An 18,523-nucleotide genomic window follows, 5' to 3' on the forward strand; every position below is an offset into this window, starting at 1 on the left:
ACCCATTCCGGAGCGCCCCTGGTCCCACATATCCATGGACTTTATTGTCGAATTGCCTAGGTCTAATGGCATGAACACCATTCTAGTAGTGGTGGATCGGTTTTCCAAGATGGCACATTTTCTTCCTCTCAAAGGATTACCCTCCTCACCCGCCCTAGCCAATATTTTTGCCAAGGAAATTTTCCGTATCCATGGTATTCCCACATCCATCGTATTGGACCGAGGCTCTCAATTTGTTTCCAGATTCTGGAGGACCGTCACCAGAAGACTGGGCATTTCTTCCTCTTTTTCTTCTGGATATCACCCTCAATCTAATGGGCAGACCGAGAGGGTTAATCAATCCCTCGAGAAGTATTTGAGGTGCTTCGTCTCTGACTCCCAGGATGACTGGTCGGAATTACTTCCCTGGGCTGAGTATGCCTTTAATTCCTCCAGGAATGAATCCACTCATGAGACGCCTTTCTTTATTAATTACGGATTCCACCCGGCTCGCCTGTCTATGTCCAATATCTCCTCTGGAGTACCAGCCATGGATGAACACATCTTTCGCCTACAGGACTCTTGGGTTAGAATCCAATCGTCACTTATAAAGGCCTCCTTGACTTTGAAAATCCAAGCTGACTGTCGTCGACGACCTGCACCCAGTTACAAGCCAGGGGATAAGGTTTGGTTGTCTACCAAGAATATCCACCTCAAAACCCCTTCCCCTAAATTGGCACCTAGGTTTCTGGGCCCATTTCCTATCATGGAGCAGGTAAACCCGGTGGCCTTCCGTCTTCAACTACCTCAAAGCATGAGAATTCCTAATGTTTTTCACACATCACTTCTCAAACCAATCATCTCCAGTCCCCTCTTTCCAGACCACACTCTTAAACCTGATCCAGTGATCATACAGGGCAACGAAGGGGTCCAAGCTATACTAGATTCCCGTCTCTCGAGAGGTAAGGTCCAGTTCTTGGTCCATTGGAGGGGCTTTGGACCAGAAGAAAGGTCTTGATTACCTCTTAAAGGCATTCACGCACCAGGACTTCTTAAACGCTTCCGGAAAAAGTTTCCATCCAAACCATGGAAGGATCATCCTGAGGCCGACCCTGAAGGGGGGTTACTGTAAGGATTCAGGGGTCACGGCGGTCGCAGCGTGACTTCCCCCCACCTCATTTGACTCCCGCCGCTGTGGGACTCCTTTCTCGCCGTTCCCTCCCGGCCTCCATGGTTAAGGGGCTTCCCCGTCCTCCCCGGCGGTGGCTGCTGCTTCGCAGGTAGCTGGTACTCAGGCGTCTGCCATTACTCCTGCGTGCGCGCCTCCCCTCGTTATGGAGTGCGCGCCGGACCAAGATAATTTATTCACTGCTCTTGCAGTGAAGCCACGCCCCCCGTCCACGCGCTGGCTACCACTTAACCCCAAAGCTTCCCACCTGGCTGCCTATCATGGGAACCAATCCAGGACAGCTCCTCGTGCTCCTCCAGGTCTGCCTCCGCTTCCCATTGGTCAGCCGCAGTATATAGTACCTGTCTTGCCTCTTTCACATTGCTCGACAGAGTATCTCTTGTGGATGTCTATTCTGGCTCTCTCTTGTCTTCGCTTATTTAGGTTACGACTCGGCTTGGCGGACTACACTCTCTGGCTCCCGACCTCGGCTCCCTTTTGTCTACGCAACTTCTCTCATCCCTGGTCCTCTGCTTGGATTCCGACCTTCCGGATCCCTCCTATCCCTGACCTTGGCTAACGGCAACTACTTCGTCTCTTCTACCGGTACCGGCGAGTATTGCTACAGTTATTTCCACCTGGCCAGCCAACCCCAAAATACCACACTCCGGACGCACTCCGTCTGCTGCGGGTGCATGCACATATACGTCCCCACCTCAGTATAAGGGACGGATCTGGACTGCGGGCAGCACCGACGTAACATTATGTCGAACCCATGTCGAGCCCAGATCAGACTGAACATGGTAGCATGATATCGGCCATGTACCAGCAAATCCAGGTCATGACCGATCAGCTGGTTCTTCTCACCCGACAGGTAGAAAATCTCTATTTACAGACACCCCCTGTGGTTCCACCTCCGGCACATGTGGAACCGGTGGGTGCCGCAGTACCGGGCCCGAAGATCCCGGCATCCAAGCCGTACGATGGGGACCCGCAAGCCTGCCGCGGATTTCTCAATCAATGTGAGATCCAGTTTGAGATGGCTCCGCATCAGTACTCCTCCGGATGTAAGAAGGTGGTGTATGTCTACAGCTTACTCGCGGGAAATGTCCTGGCTTGGGCCTCCCAGATTTGGGAACTACGTCCCGAAATTACTCGAGATTATGCGGCATTTAGACGAGACTTTCGTCAAGTCTTCGATACTCCTGCACATCAGGAGACTGCTTCTGATTCCTTGCTTCAGCCTTCCCAGGGACGTCGGCCCGTGGCCCAGTACGCCTTGGAGATCAGGACCCTAACAGCTGAAACTCGGTGAGGTCAGGAGGCTTTAGTCGCAGTTTTTTGGCGAGGACTAATGAATTCCGTAAAAGACGAGCTCGCTTCACAACGCAGGCCAGGACTTCTGGAGGAACTTATCTCCCAGGCAATTCGGGTTGACCAACATCTCCAGGTACGCCGCTCTGAGCGCCAACACTTCCGATTTGTGCCTTTTCGTGCCCCCTTTCCCAGGTTCTCTTCACCCACGAGACCGGCCACTTCTCCGCTGCCCGCCCTGGAGGCTCCAGAACCGATGCAACTCGGAGTTCAACGCACCCGATCACCGATTCAACAATTCCGAAGACTCGGTGGATTATGCTTTTACTGCGGATCCTCTGAGCATCTGATTCGTGAATGTCCTCAGTATCCGGAAAACGATCAAGCCCAGTGAGTATGAAGGGGCGCTTCCTGGGTGCTAATTCTCCCTGCCCCCTTTCCAAAAAGGAACTTCCTAAAAAGTTTACTACAGTATACCTTTTTCCCTCTCTGGTCCTACCGTTCAGACTTCTACAACGGCATTCATCGATTCCGGCGCAGGAGGAATCTTTGTGGACCAGAAATTCTCAGAATTGAACCAGATTCCACTCATTAAGAAAAAATCTCCCGTTGCCTTGGTAGGGATCGACGGCCGTCCTCTCAGCCCAGCTTACGTCTCCTTGGAGACCAGCCCTCTCACCCTTTCTTCTCATTCCCATAAGGAGACCCTGGTCTTGGATGTAATCCATGCTCCTGGAACACCTGTCACCCTTGGCTTACCGTGGTTGCAGAAGCACAATCCACACATCAATTGGACATCTCCTGATCCCATTGTCTGGAGGTCAAGGTCAGAGGAGTCTTCCCCACCAGCTGTACTTCCGCCCCAACTGCTGGCTAATACATCCAACCCCAATGGAAACATACCCGCCCCGTACGCAGATTTTATGGATGTCTTCAGCAAGACTCAGTCCGAGCTACTACCCCCTCACAGATCTTACGATTGTCTGATAGACTTGGTGCCCGGATACACATTGCCCAAATCCAAGTCCTACCCCCTCTCTCTGCTGGAGACAGAAGCCATGGACGAATATATTCGCGAGAACTTGAAGCGGGGCTTTATACGGCATTCCAGCTCACCCGCTGGGGCAGGATTCTTTTTCGTTAAGAAAAAAGACGGTACTCTCAGACCGTGTATAGACTACCGGGGCCTGAACCGTATTCCGGTGAAGAACCGTTACCCCCTTCCACTAATCTCTGAACTCTTCGTCAGACTTCAAGGTGCCAACCTGTTTACCAAGCTAGATCTTCGCGGGGCATATAACCTCATTCGCATCCGAGAAGGCGACGAATGGAAGACCGCCTTCAACATCCGTAGTGGTCACTACGAATATCTCGTGATGCCCTTCGGCTTATGCAATGCCCCGGCGGTCTTTCAGGACTTTATCAATGACATTTTTCGGGACGTCCTTAACATTTTTGGAATTGTTTATCTGGACGACATTCTTATTTTTTCTAAAAATCTACAGGACCATATCACTCATACGAAGTTCGTGCTCTCCCGCCTCCGAAAGAATCATTTGTTTGCCACAATGGAGAAGTGTCTTTTTCACCAGACTTCCACCTCGTTTCTTGGGTATATTATTTCCGACAGGGGATTTGCCATGGACCCGAGAAACTTAAAGCCGTAGTGGATTGGCCGCAACCTGATTCCCTCAACTCCATTCAGCGGTTTTTGGGGTTTTCCAATTATTACCAGAAATTTATTCGCAATTTTTCCACCATCATCGCTCCGATCACGGCCCTGACCCGAAAAGGAGCAGATCCTTCGACTTGGTCACCCGAGGCAGTCACGGCTTTCAAAACATTGAAACAAGCATTTGTCTCAGCTCCCATCCTCCGACACCCGGACACCAATTTTCCTTTTACCCTGGAGGTAGACGCTTCGGACTGCGGGGCCGGTGCAGTCCTATCCCAGAGATTTTCTCCCCAGGATAAACTCCACCCTTGTGGTTTTTTCTCTAAGAAGTTTTCTTCAGCAGAGAGGAATTATGACGTGGGCAATAGGGAACTTTAGGCTGTCAAGTTGGCTCTTCAGGAATGGAGGCATCTTCTGGAGGGGTCAAAAGAGCCGTTCACGATTCTCACGGACCATAAAAATCTTTTGTATATCGAGAGTGTCCGCCGCTTAGGCTCCCGCCAAGCCTGCTGGTCGTTATTTTTCTCTAGGTTTAATTTTATTTTGTCCTACATTCCTGGCACCAAGAACGTCAAGGCGGATGCCCTCTCTAGACAGTATTCTTCTGAAGAGAGACCGGAGAAGACTACCTCGCGGTCGCTGCATTCAAGAATCTTGAAAAAATCATCAAATCTCAAAACATTTTCCTAGAGATCTCGAGGTACAGAAGGACACCTTGTACGTAGAGCCCAAGTTTATTCCTGAGATTCTGGATTGGGGGCACGCTTCCCGTTCGGCAGGACATCCGGGATTCAAAAAAACATTGGACCTCATCTGTTGCACCTTCTGGTGGTCCAATATGGCCAAGTCCATCCTTGAATTTACTCGGGCCTGTCCGGTATGTGCATGCAATAAGATACCACGTCAGAAACCCCATGGTCTTCTTATGCCTTTACCCATTCCGGAGCGCCCATGGTCCCACATATCCATGGACTTTATTGTCGAATTGCCTAGGTCTAATGGCATGAACACCATTCTAGTAGTGGTGGATCGGTTTTCCAAGATGGCACATTTTCTTCCTCTCAAAGGATTACCCTCCTCACCCGCCCTAGCCGATATTTTTTCCAAGGAAATTTTCCGTATCCATGGTATTCCCACATCCATCGTATCGGACCGAGGCTCTCAATTTGTTTCCAGATTCTGGAGGACCTTCACCAGAAGACTGGGCATTTCTTCCTCTTTTTCTTCTGGATATCACCCTCAATCTAATGGGCAGACCGAGAGGGTTAATCAATCCCCCGAGAAGTATTTGAGGTGCTTCGTCTCTGACTCCCAGGATGACTGGTCGGAATTACTTCCCTGGGCTGAGTATGCCTTTAATTCCTCCAGGAATGAATTCACTCATGAGACGCCTTTCTTTATTAATTACGGATTCCACCCGGCTCGCCTGTCTATGTCCAATATCTCCTCTGGAGAACCAGCCATGGATGAACACATCTTTCGCCTACAGGACTCTTAGGTTAGAATCCAATCGTCACTTAAAAAGGCCTCCTTGACTTCGAAAATCCAGGCTGACCGTCGTCGATGACCTGCACCCAGTTACAAGCCAGGGGATAAGGTTTGGTTGTCTACCAAGAATATCCACCTCAAAACCCCTTCCCCTAAATTGGCACCTAGGTTTCTGGGCCCATTTCCTATCATGGAGCAGGTAAACCCGGTGGCCTTCCGTCTTCAACTACCTCAAAGCATGAGAATTCCTAATGTTTTTCACACATCACTTCTCAAACCAATCATCTCCAGTCCCGTCTTTCCGGACCACACTCTTAAACTTGATCCAGTGATCATACAGGGCAACGAAGAGTACGAGGTCCAAGCTATACTAGATTCCCGTCTCTCGAGAGGTAAGGTCCAGTTCTTGGTCCATTGGAGGGGCTTTGGACCAGAAGAAAGGTCTTGAGTACCTCTTAAAGGCATTCACGCACCAGGACTTCTTAAACGCTTCCGGAAAAAGTTTCCATCCAAACCATGGAAGGATCATCCTGAGGCCGACCCTGAAGGGGGGTTACTGTAAGGATTCAGGGGTCACGGCGGTCGCAGCGTGACTTCCCCCCACCTCGTTTGACTCCCGCCGCTGTGGGACTCCTTCCTCGCCATTCCCTCCCGGCTTCCATGGTTAAGGGGCTTGCCCGTTATCCCCGGCGGCGGCTGCTGCTTCGCAGGTAGCTGGTACTCAGGCATCTGCCATTACTCCTGCGTGCACGCCTCCCCTCGTTATGGAGTGCACGCCGGACCAAGATAATTTATTCACTGCTCTTGCAGTGAAGCCACACCCCCGTCCACGCGCTGGCTACCACTTAACCCCAAAGCTTCCCACCTGGCAGCCTATTATAGGAACCAATCCAGGACAGCTCCTCGTGCTCCTCCAGGTCTGCCTCTGCTTCCCATTGGTCAGCCGCAGTATAGTACCTGTCTTACCTCTTTCACATCGCTCGACATAGTATCTCTTGTGGATGTCTATTCTGGCTCTCTCTTGTCTTCGCTTATTTAGGTTACGACTCGGCTTGGCGGACTACACTCTCTGGCTCCCGACCTCGGTCCCTTTTGACTACGCAACTTCTCACACCCCTGGACCTCTGCTTGGATTCCGACCTTCCGGATCACTCCTATCCCTGACCTTGGCTAACGGCAACTACTTTGTCTCTTCTACCGGTACCGACGAGTATTGCTACAGTTATTTCCACCTGGCCAGGCAACCCCAAAATACCACACTCCGGACACGCTCCTTCTGCGTGCACATATACATCCCCACCTCAGTATAAGGGACGGGTCTGGTCTGCGGGCAGCACCGGCGTAACACTTGGTCCTTTGTTCATTAATAACGCATTCCTATCCATAGAGGCTGCGTGATTAAATGCTGTTTGAACATCAATTTCTTTGTAGCCGCTAGTTATAAATCTATCCGCCATATCATTAGATTGAGATAAAAATATATCATTATCTGAGCAAAGTTTCTTCAGTCTCATAAACTTAGCTTTAGGAATACTTCTTACCAATGAGCGTGGATGACTACTCTGGGCACATAAGACCGTGTTTCGAGAATTAGCCTTTCTATACATTTCCGTTTCTATGACCATGTCATTATCAATGTACAGGAGTAAATCCAGGTAGGAAATTAGGGCACAGGTCCAGATAGCAGTGCTCAGTAGGGTAGAGACATATAATGGCAATCCGTGTATAAAACAACACATGTCATGGTGTTAGAAGAAGCCAGATAATGCTGAAGGAGATATTGGACCCAGTGCATTAGAAAACAGTGACACTTCAATAATTCATAACTGTCCATATGGTGGAGACAAATATGAGCATAAGCATACAACTGTCTCGTGCAGTACTCCACAGAACAAGATATATCACTGTAGCACTGTTGCTGGTCAACAACTCCCCCTGTGTGATGGGTGAGAAGCAATACTCACAAACAGCTGCTTCCTGTAGTGCATGTGTCACGCAGTAGAGTCTTGGCAAAAGGAGAATCCTAGGATTGAAGCGGAGCACAGCTGAAGAAGGGGGACCAGCAGTGGATATGAGGCTAAAATGAGTATTTATTAAACATGGTACCGGGGAACAAAAAAACAAACACTCTGACGCGTTTCAGGCAAAGCACCCTTTATCAAAGAGTAGTGATTATGGTGCATATTGTGCTCAAAAGTAAACCGGATATTTAAATCATTCGTGTTCAATTGTTGGATAAAAGAAATAAGCATGTGTTCATCACCATCCCAAATCATAATAAGGTCATCAATATATCTTTTAAAGAATACAATGTTATCCCGAAATAAATTGTTACTGTAATAGATATGTGCTTCCCAAAACACCATAAATAAATTTGCATGGTCATCGCAGGCCAGACTGTCTGGACCGGGACCAGTCCGGGAGACCCCCTCAGGGGCAACGATCCCCAGCTGCAAGGCCGGTCGCCTGTGTGCGACTGGCACACACAGAGGAGCCAAGCATACGTCAAAGACGTTCTCCTCAAGATCACCTGCACCCATGTGGCTATTTCTCCAAGAAATTCTCCCCTGCTTAGATCAATTATGAAGTTGGTAATAGAGAACTTTTGGCTATCAAGCTTGCACTCCAAGAATGGAGACACCTCCTTGAAGGTACCGAGAAACCTAGTCTAATTCTTACTGACCACAAAAATGTATTATATATAGAAGGCACTCGGCGCCTTGGTTCCCGTCAACCTCGCTGGGCCCTTTTTTTCCTCAAGATTTAATTATGTAATTTCTTACATTCCTGGTACTAAGAATTTAAAAGCCAATGCTTTGTCTCGTCAATTCACTTCTGAAGATATGTCCGACGAGGTTCCAGAAACTATCCTTCCTTCAAAGTTTATCATTGCTGCAAATTCCTTCGCTATTTTGGATAAATAGATAAAATCCAATCTCAAACTCGGATCCCTGAAGGTCTAATAATACCGGAAGGCTGCTTATACGCTGCAACCAACTTCCGTCGAAAGATTCTTGAGTGGAGTCATGCTTCCAGGTTGGCCGATCACCTTGAGATCAGAAGAACCACCAATTTAATCAGTCGTACTTTTTGGTGGCCAGAGATGCTGAACAACATAAAGGAATTTGTTTCATCTTGTTCAGTCTGTGCTCTAAATAAGTCTGTTCGAAAAAAAGCCTTTTGGTCTGCTATGTCCGCTTCCCATTCCGGGAACGTCCTTGGTCCTTGGTCCCATCTATCAATGGATTTTATTGTAGAGCTGCCTGTTTCCAATGGTATGAATACCATCCTGGTCATTGTGGATAGATTTTCCAAGCAGGCCCATTTCGTACCCCTTTCGCATACATGGGGTCCCTGTCTCTATCGTCTCTGACTGAGGATCACAATTTGTGTCAAAATTCTGGAGAGCCTTTTCTCAAAGGCTCAATATGTTTCTTCTTTTTTTCTTCCGGGTACCACCCGCAAACCAATGGACAGACTGAGAGGGTAAACCAATCGTTAGAGCAATACCTAAGATGTTTTGTTTCGGATACACAGGATAATTGGGCTGGTCTATTACCATGGGCTAAGTTCGCACACAACTCCCTCAGAAACGAGTCCACCCAAGAGTCGCCCTTCTTCGTCAATTATGGCTACCATCGTAACTCTCTTCCTATCTCTTCTAATATTTCTGGAGTCCCTGCTGCTGATGCTAGAGTCAACTCTCTTCTAGAGTCTTGGAAAAAGATTTGGAAAACCCTCCAAGAATCCATTCGGAGACAAAAGACCCAGGCGGATCGACATTGTCTAGAGGCGCCCAGGCTTAAAACAGAAGACAAGGTATGGCTCTCGTCAAAGAATATCAGATTAAAGACCCCTACCTTAAAATTGGCTACCAGATTCTTGGGACCCTTCAAGATCCTGGAACAGGTTAATCCTGTGGTGTATCACCTGGACTTGCCTCCCTCTATGAAGATAATATCTGTATTTCATGTCTCTCTTCTGAAACCTGTCAAGCAGAGTCCCGGGTATCCTGATGTTCTTCCTCCTCCTCCTACTCCTGTACTGGTACAAGGTCATGAAGAATTTGAGATCCAGTCTATTGTCAACTCAAGGTACTCCAGAGGAGGAGTACAGTTCCTCGTACATTGGAAAAGCTTCGGGCACGAAGAACGCTCCTGGCTTACTCAGACGGTTCCACGCCAGGTACCCGGAGAAGCCTTTTATGGATCGTCCGCAGTCCGAACCTCAAGGGGGGGAGGTACTGTGAGGAATCGGGGAACACGTCCCTTGTGGCATGTTCCCTCCTCTCTTACTTCCAGTACTGCAGCTGCTGCTGCCTCCGCTCTTTCCCCCATGTTGTGCGCGCACAACATTGTGCTTATAGAGCACGCGCGCACCCGCTCCTCTTCCAGAGTGTCACAGAGCATAGCTCCAACCCCTCGGTCACGCTGCACCTGGCGCACATGCGTGACGCCGCGCAATGACCCCCAGCTGCATGTCAAGCTACTAACGAGCCCCTTGTTTGCCTGCACCTATCCCAGCTTCCGCTGAGGTCGCGCCTCCGCTCCGCCTCCCAAGTCATTGGTCACTTCCTGTATAAAGACCCAGTCAGTGCTCAGTCTCATTGCTGAGCATAATCAAATGTAGCCTCTGCGTGTGCCTGCTGTGTCTAGCCCTGTCTTGTCTAAGTTCTCTTGCAGTTAACCCTACGTGTACCGTCCCGGCTTGTTGTGGATTCTCTCTTGCTCTTGACCCCTGGCTTACGGACTTCAACTACGAGTACCTCTCCAATCCCAGACCCTTGGCTTACGGACTACTAATACGTGTACCTCTGCAACCACTGACTCCGGCAAGTATTGGATTAACCTCTTCTCTCCTACCCAGACCCAGTAACGCTTACAATTCACCTTCTGAGCACGCCCCCGCTGCTGTGGGTGCGTGGCATAGTCCTTCCCACCTCAGTGCCGGGGTCAGGTCTAGCTTGTGGGCTCGCGCCAGCGTTACAGGTTCTGAGTATAGAACATGGATAACAAAAAGAGCTTATATTCAGCATATGTAAAAAATAACATAAAGTAGGTTACTTTCAGCAGGGTATAAAATAGTCCATTTAAACAGTCCATAACATGGCTGAGACCTTGGTCTGCAAGGTTCAGTCTTTAAGCAAGAAAAGGGGTCTGTGATTCCAGTAACAGCATGGTCCTGCAGGGTTCCAGGGTCAGACACAGACTGCAGCAAGTTCCAGGCATTTATAACTTGCTAATGATGCAGCTGAGAGTTGGCTAATGACCTTAGGCTGAGACATAACCATCTCAGCGGTGGACTCAGCAGCTACACATGCAAAGTAATTAGGCAGTGAAACTACCCTGTCACACCACCCAACCTTCTATTTATGCACCGGGCCCATCCATATCTCCCAGATCAAGGCATTTCCATGGACAATGATGGTACTATGTTGGGTTGGACATCTGATGATGGTAAATTGTGTTTGTGTGTGCACTGCGTTGTTCTGGCCATTTCCACATGTATGTAAGGACTAGGGGGTGACAGCAGCCGCAGTGCGTATCTCCCTTACCTCCTGCTGCTGTAAGACGTCCCCCTCGCCGGCGCCAGCCACCTCCCGTTGCCCTGGGGTGTCCCCGTCTCCGGCGGCCCGCCTCTGCTCCACAGTCTCTTCCCTCTCACGCGGCTGCCATTAGTCCCGGGCGCGCGCGTGGACAGCGCGCGCCGGGTGAAGATAATTTATTCACTGCACTAGCAGTGAAACCACGCCCCCAACTAACATACAGGCTATCTCCCCAGACCAAACTTGCTCACCTGCCTGCCAATCAAGGGGACCTATCCAGGACAGCTCCACGCACTCCTCCAGGCCTGTCCCCGCTCCCGATTGGTCACCCGCACTATATATTGCCTGTCTTGCCACTCACTCATTGCTCGACATAGTTTCTTCTAGCGGATGTCTATGCTGGCTCTCTCTCTCTTCTCTTCGTTATTCAGGTTACGACCCGGCTTGGTGGACTTCTCTCTCTGGCTCTGGACCTCTGACCACGCTGCTTCTCCCGCCCCTCGACCTCAGCTTGGACACCGACCTTCCGGATCTCTCCTCTCCCTGACTTTGGCTAACGGCTACACTACTTCTCTTCTTGTACCTGTACCGGCAAGTATTGCTACAGCTATTTTCACCTGGCCTGGCAACGCCAAAACACCACACTCCGGACACGCTCCTTCTGCTGCGGGTGCGTTATTTATACGTCCCCACCTCAGTATAAGGGACGGGTCTGGTCTGCGGGCAGCACCGGCATAACAATGTATCACCCACTACATATATATTGATGTGTATGGCTATGTCTATGGAAGATGCTTATCTGCCCTGTCAACTGCTCAGCTCTGAGGGCACTGACCAGAACACCTATTGCAAACCCCTGTGGACAGAGGAAAGATGGAGGGCACTAGGACCCAGCAGAACTGTGACATCACAACAACTGCACTCTGGGACTACACAGACAGGGAGGGGCGCGGAACAACCGGGATTGCAGTGATCCAAGGCCAAAGCGAAGATCACTCAAAGGAGACACCGAGGACGAGTAGGAGTGTGTACCATCCCTGAGCGTGTGAGGGCCACTGTAGCTGGGATCGTAGACAGTAACCAGGAAAAAGTATTTGAGAGGTCACTCTCACAACCCACTGTTCTCTTTTGTCCCACCAACTCATTGACACCCTCTCCATACAAACTCCAGTTTACGATCATTAATCGAGTAATAACTGAGTGACTGCTGTATGTACATACACACTCTTTGAGACACTTGTGCTGTGACATTGTGCTCAAACGTATTTCTGTGTTGTGTTATTCTAAATGTATGGGCACCTGTATACATAGACAATTGGATCTAAAGCCATTTCTATAAAGTGTTTCTTAATGATAAGAGTTGCTCCACTGTGTTGTTTAATCCTAAACCGATCTGATTAGGTACGGGTCTCTTTTACCAGGGGGGCACAAATATACACACACGCCAGGCAGGTGAACTCAGGGAAAAAGGGGGGTTACAACAGAGGCGTTGCTGAGAATCAAAGTAGCACACTACTCCTCCCAAGTCAGTGATAAGTTGTAAAGTAACAACCTTCCCAGTTTTGACTCAGATCATGTTAGATTTCTCTGGAACATTCCAGCCCAGTTTTAAAAAACAGGAATGAAACACCCCTCCCCAAGCAACCACACCTCTGTGTAGCTAACATGAATGTGACCATTTTGAGTGACTCGCACACCAGGGACTGTGACGGTAGGGGCAATGTGGCTACTATAATAAAGGTTAAGCCCAGCTATTGCCCCTATCCTATGTCTATAAATGTCTTATGTAGACTATTTCATGTAGTGTTTTTTGTATACATGTTACAAAGCCCTTTGTGTGTTCCCTGGACATGCATAGCTGCTAACCTTTTGTCCAGCTTGCATGTCCTGGAAAACCGGTTGGCGCATGTTCCGGAGGGAGGCGGGTGTAGGGGGGGGGGGGCGGGCAGCAGGCCGGGTGGGCACTAACTCAAACCACAGAGCCTTTGCCCACCCTCAGACACCCGGGCGCCTATCTCAATGGGATATATCCAGCCGACTGTGGAAACAGTTGCTGGGTCCCAGCCCCATAGGCACTATTTAGATTTACTGGTTTGAAATTCCCACTCTGGCCTAAAACTGCCCCTATCCAACCTCCAACTCTGGCCATCACAGGCGAGACTTCACTCTGTGATTGGTCGCTGTTCCTTTTCCCATGCTTTTCAATGCAAGCAGGGAAACTATGTAAAGGGAGCCTGATATGAGCTCCGGAGTTCATTCAGACGCTGGCGTGACCTTGATAAAGTTTTTCTGGTCACTGGGATTCCTGAAACAGTAGAGGAAATGACCATTAATTGGGAACTAGTCACAGTAGAAACCTGGGGAAGGGTACAAATAAAATGAAAAGTGTTTTGCTATAGCTCGAACTATGTATTTTGTGTGTATTCTGAGACCCGTGATCCTGCCCAGGTAGCCAAAAATATACCGGGATGGAAGAGAATAGAGTGTGGGATGTTATTGTATTGTATTGTATTGTATGTCTTTATTTATATAGCGCCATTAATGTACATAGCGCTTCACAGCAGTATGTTATCACTTAAGGTGGTGAATATCTCTATTTCTACTTCAGGGGGATGTACCAACTAAACGGGTATGAGTTTAACCCCTATAATGTTAGTATCTGCCACCCTGAGATTGTTTTTAATGTTTAAATGTTTAAAATCAGAATTTTCTTAATCTCTAGCTTCTGTGGTTACACCATGGTCCATTGTATCCTTCCGGACACTTAAAGGAGCATTCCATGCTAAAGTTTTACCTCCATAGGTGCTGCCGGTACTCCTAGTTCTTAAATCTCCCGCAGCACGTGGATCAATAGGAGGCTGCGATGGATGATGCTGTGACTGCGTGCTGCGGGACAGATACACCTCCATTTTGTTTCCCCAGCAAGGGATGGTACCGAGGGTACCTTCAGAGGTATCTCTGGAACCAGGGGTTTCCGCAGCTGACATTAACGCAGTTCAGCTCCGGGGACCCTATGCTTGCAATCTAGAGGGGGGGGGGGAAGCAAACAAGGCAGATCCAAACCTGTAATATTTCAACATTGTCCTATGAACGGAGCATCAGTTTAATAGATAAAAACAGCTTTGGAAAGGGCAGGTACTTCAAAAAATATAAAATAGAATTATAAAATTCAAAATCTCTTCTTCAGAGACAGCAAGAACTTTTGTATATCTGAAAACAAGACCTGTGAAATCGCTTATATGTATACCTGTATCAGTGCCGAACTATCATGATTGTCCATTAAAAGGGAGCAAAGACGTGAAGGTTATGTGCGTTTCTGAAATCTGGCAAAGTATCACTAGTTTTTCATTGCACTTCCAACAATGCAGAGGTAAGACTCAAGGAGAGGAGGAAAAGGAAGAGAGCACAGGGGAGAGAGGGATGAGGTGGGAGCAAGAAAGAAAAGATGGCAAATATTAGTCAAAGAGGAGAAGAAAAAGAGAACAAATAGTAGAAGAAAACAGAGCAGAGGGGAGCAAATGCTGCAAACTAAAAAAAAAGAGCTATGTTCCAAGAAAGAAAATCGATAGGCGTGGGCATAAAGATAGGTAATACTTAAGGTAGAAAAGAGGTAGATAAAGGATGCAGGTACAGTAGATAATAAAAAAACAACGGTATTGCGTAGAAAAAGAGATGCTATAACTAAGAGGATCTTGTGAGTAGAGAATTGAAATTAGGGGAGTGCTGTCATTTTGAGTGAGTCTCACTCTTTGGAAACCATGAAGAAGAGACTTGTGAGATGTTAATAGATGTGTACACTATGGTCTCACCAAGAAAGAACTTACATGTTAGTCCATTAAAACCCTACTATGAGCCATGAGAAATAATGTACACCTCTCCAGCACCAATACAGCTGCTAGAACTTCGAACTACATGATTGGAAAACAGTATTTTTAGCATTAGTGATTTTATTCTGCTCTTTCAATATCGCTCTCATAGCAAGTGTCTGAATAGCTGGGACTCTTGGATAGATTAAGATGTTTGCTGGCTTTACTACGTCCAAGTTGCCCCTTGGAACATAGAGGGCTGTTCTTAACAGCCCAATGCATTCTGGACGAAATCGGAAGCAGTTCATACGGCACTGATATTGTATTTGGCGATCTCCTTGATCATAATATATAAAAATACATAAGCAAAATTATTTTTGATTGCACCAATACATTACATTTCTCAGCAGATACCCATATAATACATCATTTGAGTCCTTGTACCATAACACTATGAGAAATACAGACAAAGAGGAGGAAATCAGCAGAGTAACAAGGAGGAAAACCGACTCCAGTTTAAGTAATTTCAAGAATTCAGCTATCTCCCATTTTATTCTTGTCTGTAACTGTTACATACACCCATAATCATTTGTTATCTGTAACTGTCCATAAAATGTCTGTAAATTGAATGTATAAACCTAAGAGCTGGACAGAAAGAAGAAAATAAAAATAACAGAACTAAAAGGTGTGTGAGAGAGAGAGAGAGAGAGAGAGAGAGGGAGAGGGAGAGGGAGAGGGAGAAGAGAAGAAACTTAAATACAGGACTGCAGAGGAACAGTTGTGTGGAAGAAAGTCAGTGGGAAAGGGATGGGATCTCCCACATAGAAATGAGAAAGCTGACACAGAGCCATGAGAGGAAGCAGGGAGGAATGGAGAAGAAAGGAAGTAAGTGGAGGAGAGGGGAAGTAAGTGCAGAAGGGGGTGGGTAGGACGGAGACCTCCAGCCAGAGGAGGAGTGAGGGGAAGAGGAGGAGAAGGGAAGGAGGAAGGAAGCAGGAGAGGGGATCCTAGAGGCACAGAGGAGGGTACAGCAACAGTCAGTGTGATGTGATGTGTGCTGCTGCTGCTGCTGCTGTGCGGGTCATGTCTGCAGCTGCTGCCTCCTCCCCGGGGCTGCCCGGACTCCTCTGGCTGCTCGTGGGGATCGCGCTGCTCCCGGAGGCTGCGGGTGAGCTGGGGGCTGTGTGTGTGACTGCTGGGGGAGGAGGGACACTTCCTAATGCATCTCACTGCTGTGTGTTTAGACACTGGGAGGAGAGAGTGGAGCAACACTGCATGGGTATCACCTGAGAAACATCCTACCACAAAAATAGTACACACACACACACCACACACACACACACCACACACACACACACACACACACACCACGTATTATTAAAGTAGGGTACACACGTCACTGCCAGGAATGCAAAGATAACTAGTGGAGGCCTGGGCTATCTAACACGAGATAAGTGCATAACCACATCACATAACTCACAGATTGATACGGTACATCACACAAATATAAGTGTGTAACACATCACACAGCACAGATAAACACATCATCAAGCATAAACACACAAAATAAAAGACAACACAAACATATCACAACACTTAACACAGACACATGCATAGATACATAACTTAAAACACAAATCACTTAGATTGTAAGCTCTTTGGGACCTGGTCTCCTTTTGCCTTTTGTTGTCATTTACCTGTACACGTGTTCCAATTGTTTGTAATTTATTTACTTCCTATTATAATGTGGTAAAGCGCTGCACACATTGTTGGCACTATATAAATGAAATGATACAAACATACATACATAAATTACACAACAAAGATAGATAAAGAGATACATCACTTAAAATAGATATATAGATCACACAACACAAATACATAGTTAACACACACAAACATATCACATAACACAAATAAATAAATCACAAAACTCAAAAACATGACACATAACACATACATCACATTACACAGATACTTATCTAACATATAGATACACACACCACAATACACAGGCATTGTACAGTATAGATCACATAAAACGTACTATTCAAATGATCACACACAAGAACACAGCATTACACATCTCAAACAACATGTATAACACTTGATATGTTATAACACAAACGAATGCTAAAAGTATCATGCTGCTTCATATATGATTAACAACAACAAAAATATATAACCCACTCGCTGGTCTTGTACATATAGATAAAATAAAAGAGTCCAGCGCACACCAGTTGTTTATTTGATCTTGACTTTGTTTCATGTTAATAGCTGTATACGTTCCTGATGTTTTAACCTAACCAGTCTACACATAACAGATTCCAGAAAAACACCTTATATAAAACACAAATCCATATGGGTAACACAAGAACGCTAAAATAACTGATACACATTATATCACACATACACATATCACTGCGCCGTGCAGGTAACACAACTCCACACATACCAGAAACATATACACATTTCAGATAACAAATCATAAAGTACATTTTACATGTTTTCCAACGTAAATAAAAGAAAAGATCACACACAGCACCACATACAAAATTCAAAACAAATAACAGACACAACAATTAGATCTATTGAGATGATGGTTTACAGGACCACACAGTAGATGTGTTTACAGGACAAAAATAGTTGTTTCAGAAACTTTTTCAAAAACAGAAAACATATTTTCGGATAAAAAAAATATCTTTATTATTCTTGACAACCGATCATTTACAATGCATTCTCTCACCGACCCTTTAATAACCCTTTAAAGACTCACTGCTTACAATAGTTTTCAGCATTAGTTTTAAAGACCCGAGAATATTCAAGAGTGTATGTAAGTGTGTCACATACTGTAGCTTCCCGACTTTGTTGTATTAAGAATCATTTTGCTTTGAAAGTACAGTTATTCAGATGCTACATGCGGACATGATTAATGTCATGCTTAACACCTTTCTAAATGTAGGGGGAAAGCTGTAACAGAAACAGAACCACACTCGGTCATACAGGAGGCATCTATTGAGCTAAATCCCATAAGTTTGCAGCTACAGTGTGATAAAACAGCCTAGTTTAGGAAACCTTGTTTCTCCCCTCCCCCCTTACTCATCACTGATTTCTTATAAGTTGAAGGAGATGTGCCATATGCTTTCTCTCCAGTACAGAGCGGTTTAGTTACATATAGTGGTGGTGTATGTGCCTTCATTTATAGATATTGGGGGTAGAGATGGGCACATGTGTAGAGATTCGCTTCACAAGCTTATTTTGCTTTTTTTTTTTTTTTTTTTTTTTAAATGTGCAAATATTTTCAAGGTCTATTTTTGTTTACGTTTTTCAAATGTTATCGTATTTTTTAATTCCCCCCCCCCGAATTGTTTAAATATTTGCTAATTTAGGGCCTCATGCAGAGAGCATAGAATTTTAAAATTGGCGAATTTCATAAAAAGTAGTTTTTTTGGAGAGTTTTATTCTCCATATGCAGAAAAGTGCGAATTCTGCTATGTTTAACATGGATGCGTGTGGCGAGTTTAAATTGGCGAGATGCGCGCTTCAGA

The 18,523-nt window shown here is 46.6% G+C and overlaps 1 protein-coding gene across 1 annotated transcript in view; it reads left to right on the top strand.

Annotated features, from left to right (window-relative positions):
* Positions 1 to 15,906: 15,906 nt before the first annotated feature.
* The window catches only part of RECK (reversion inducing cysteine rich protein with kazal motifs), a 244,147-nt gene continuing 241,530 nt past the window's right edge, over positions 15,907 to 18,523 (top strand). Inside the window, exon 1 of the mRNA XM_075588575.1 lies at positions 15,907 to 16,143. Coding sequence (XP_075444690.1) covers positions 16,026 to 16,143 — 118 coding nt within the window. The 5' untranslated portion in view covers positions 15,907 to 16,025. The remainder of the gene's footprint in view (positions 16,144 to 18,523) is intronic.

The sequence above is a fragment of the Ascaphus truei genome, chromosome 2 (genome assembly GCF_040206685.1).
Source record: "Ascaphus truei isolate aAscTru1 chromosome 2, aAscTru1.hap1, whole genome shotgun sequence".
Classification (NCBI taxonomy): domain Eukaryota; kingdom Metazoa; phylum Chordata; class Amphibia; order Anura; family Ascaphidae; genus Ascaphus; species Ascaphus truei.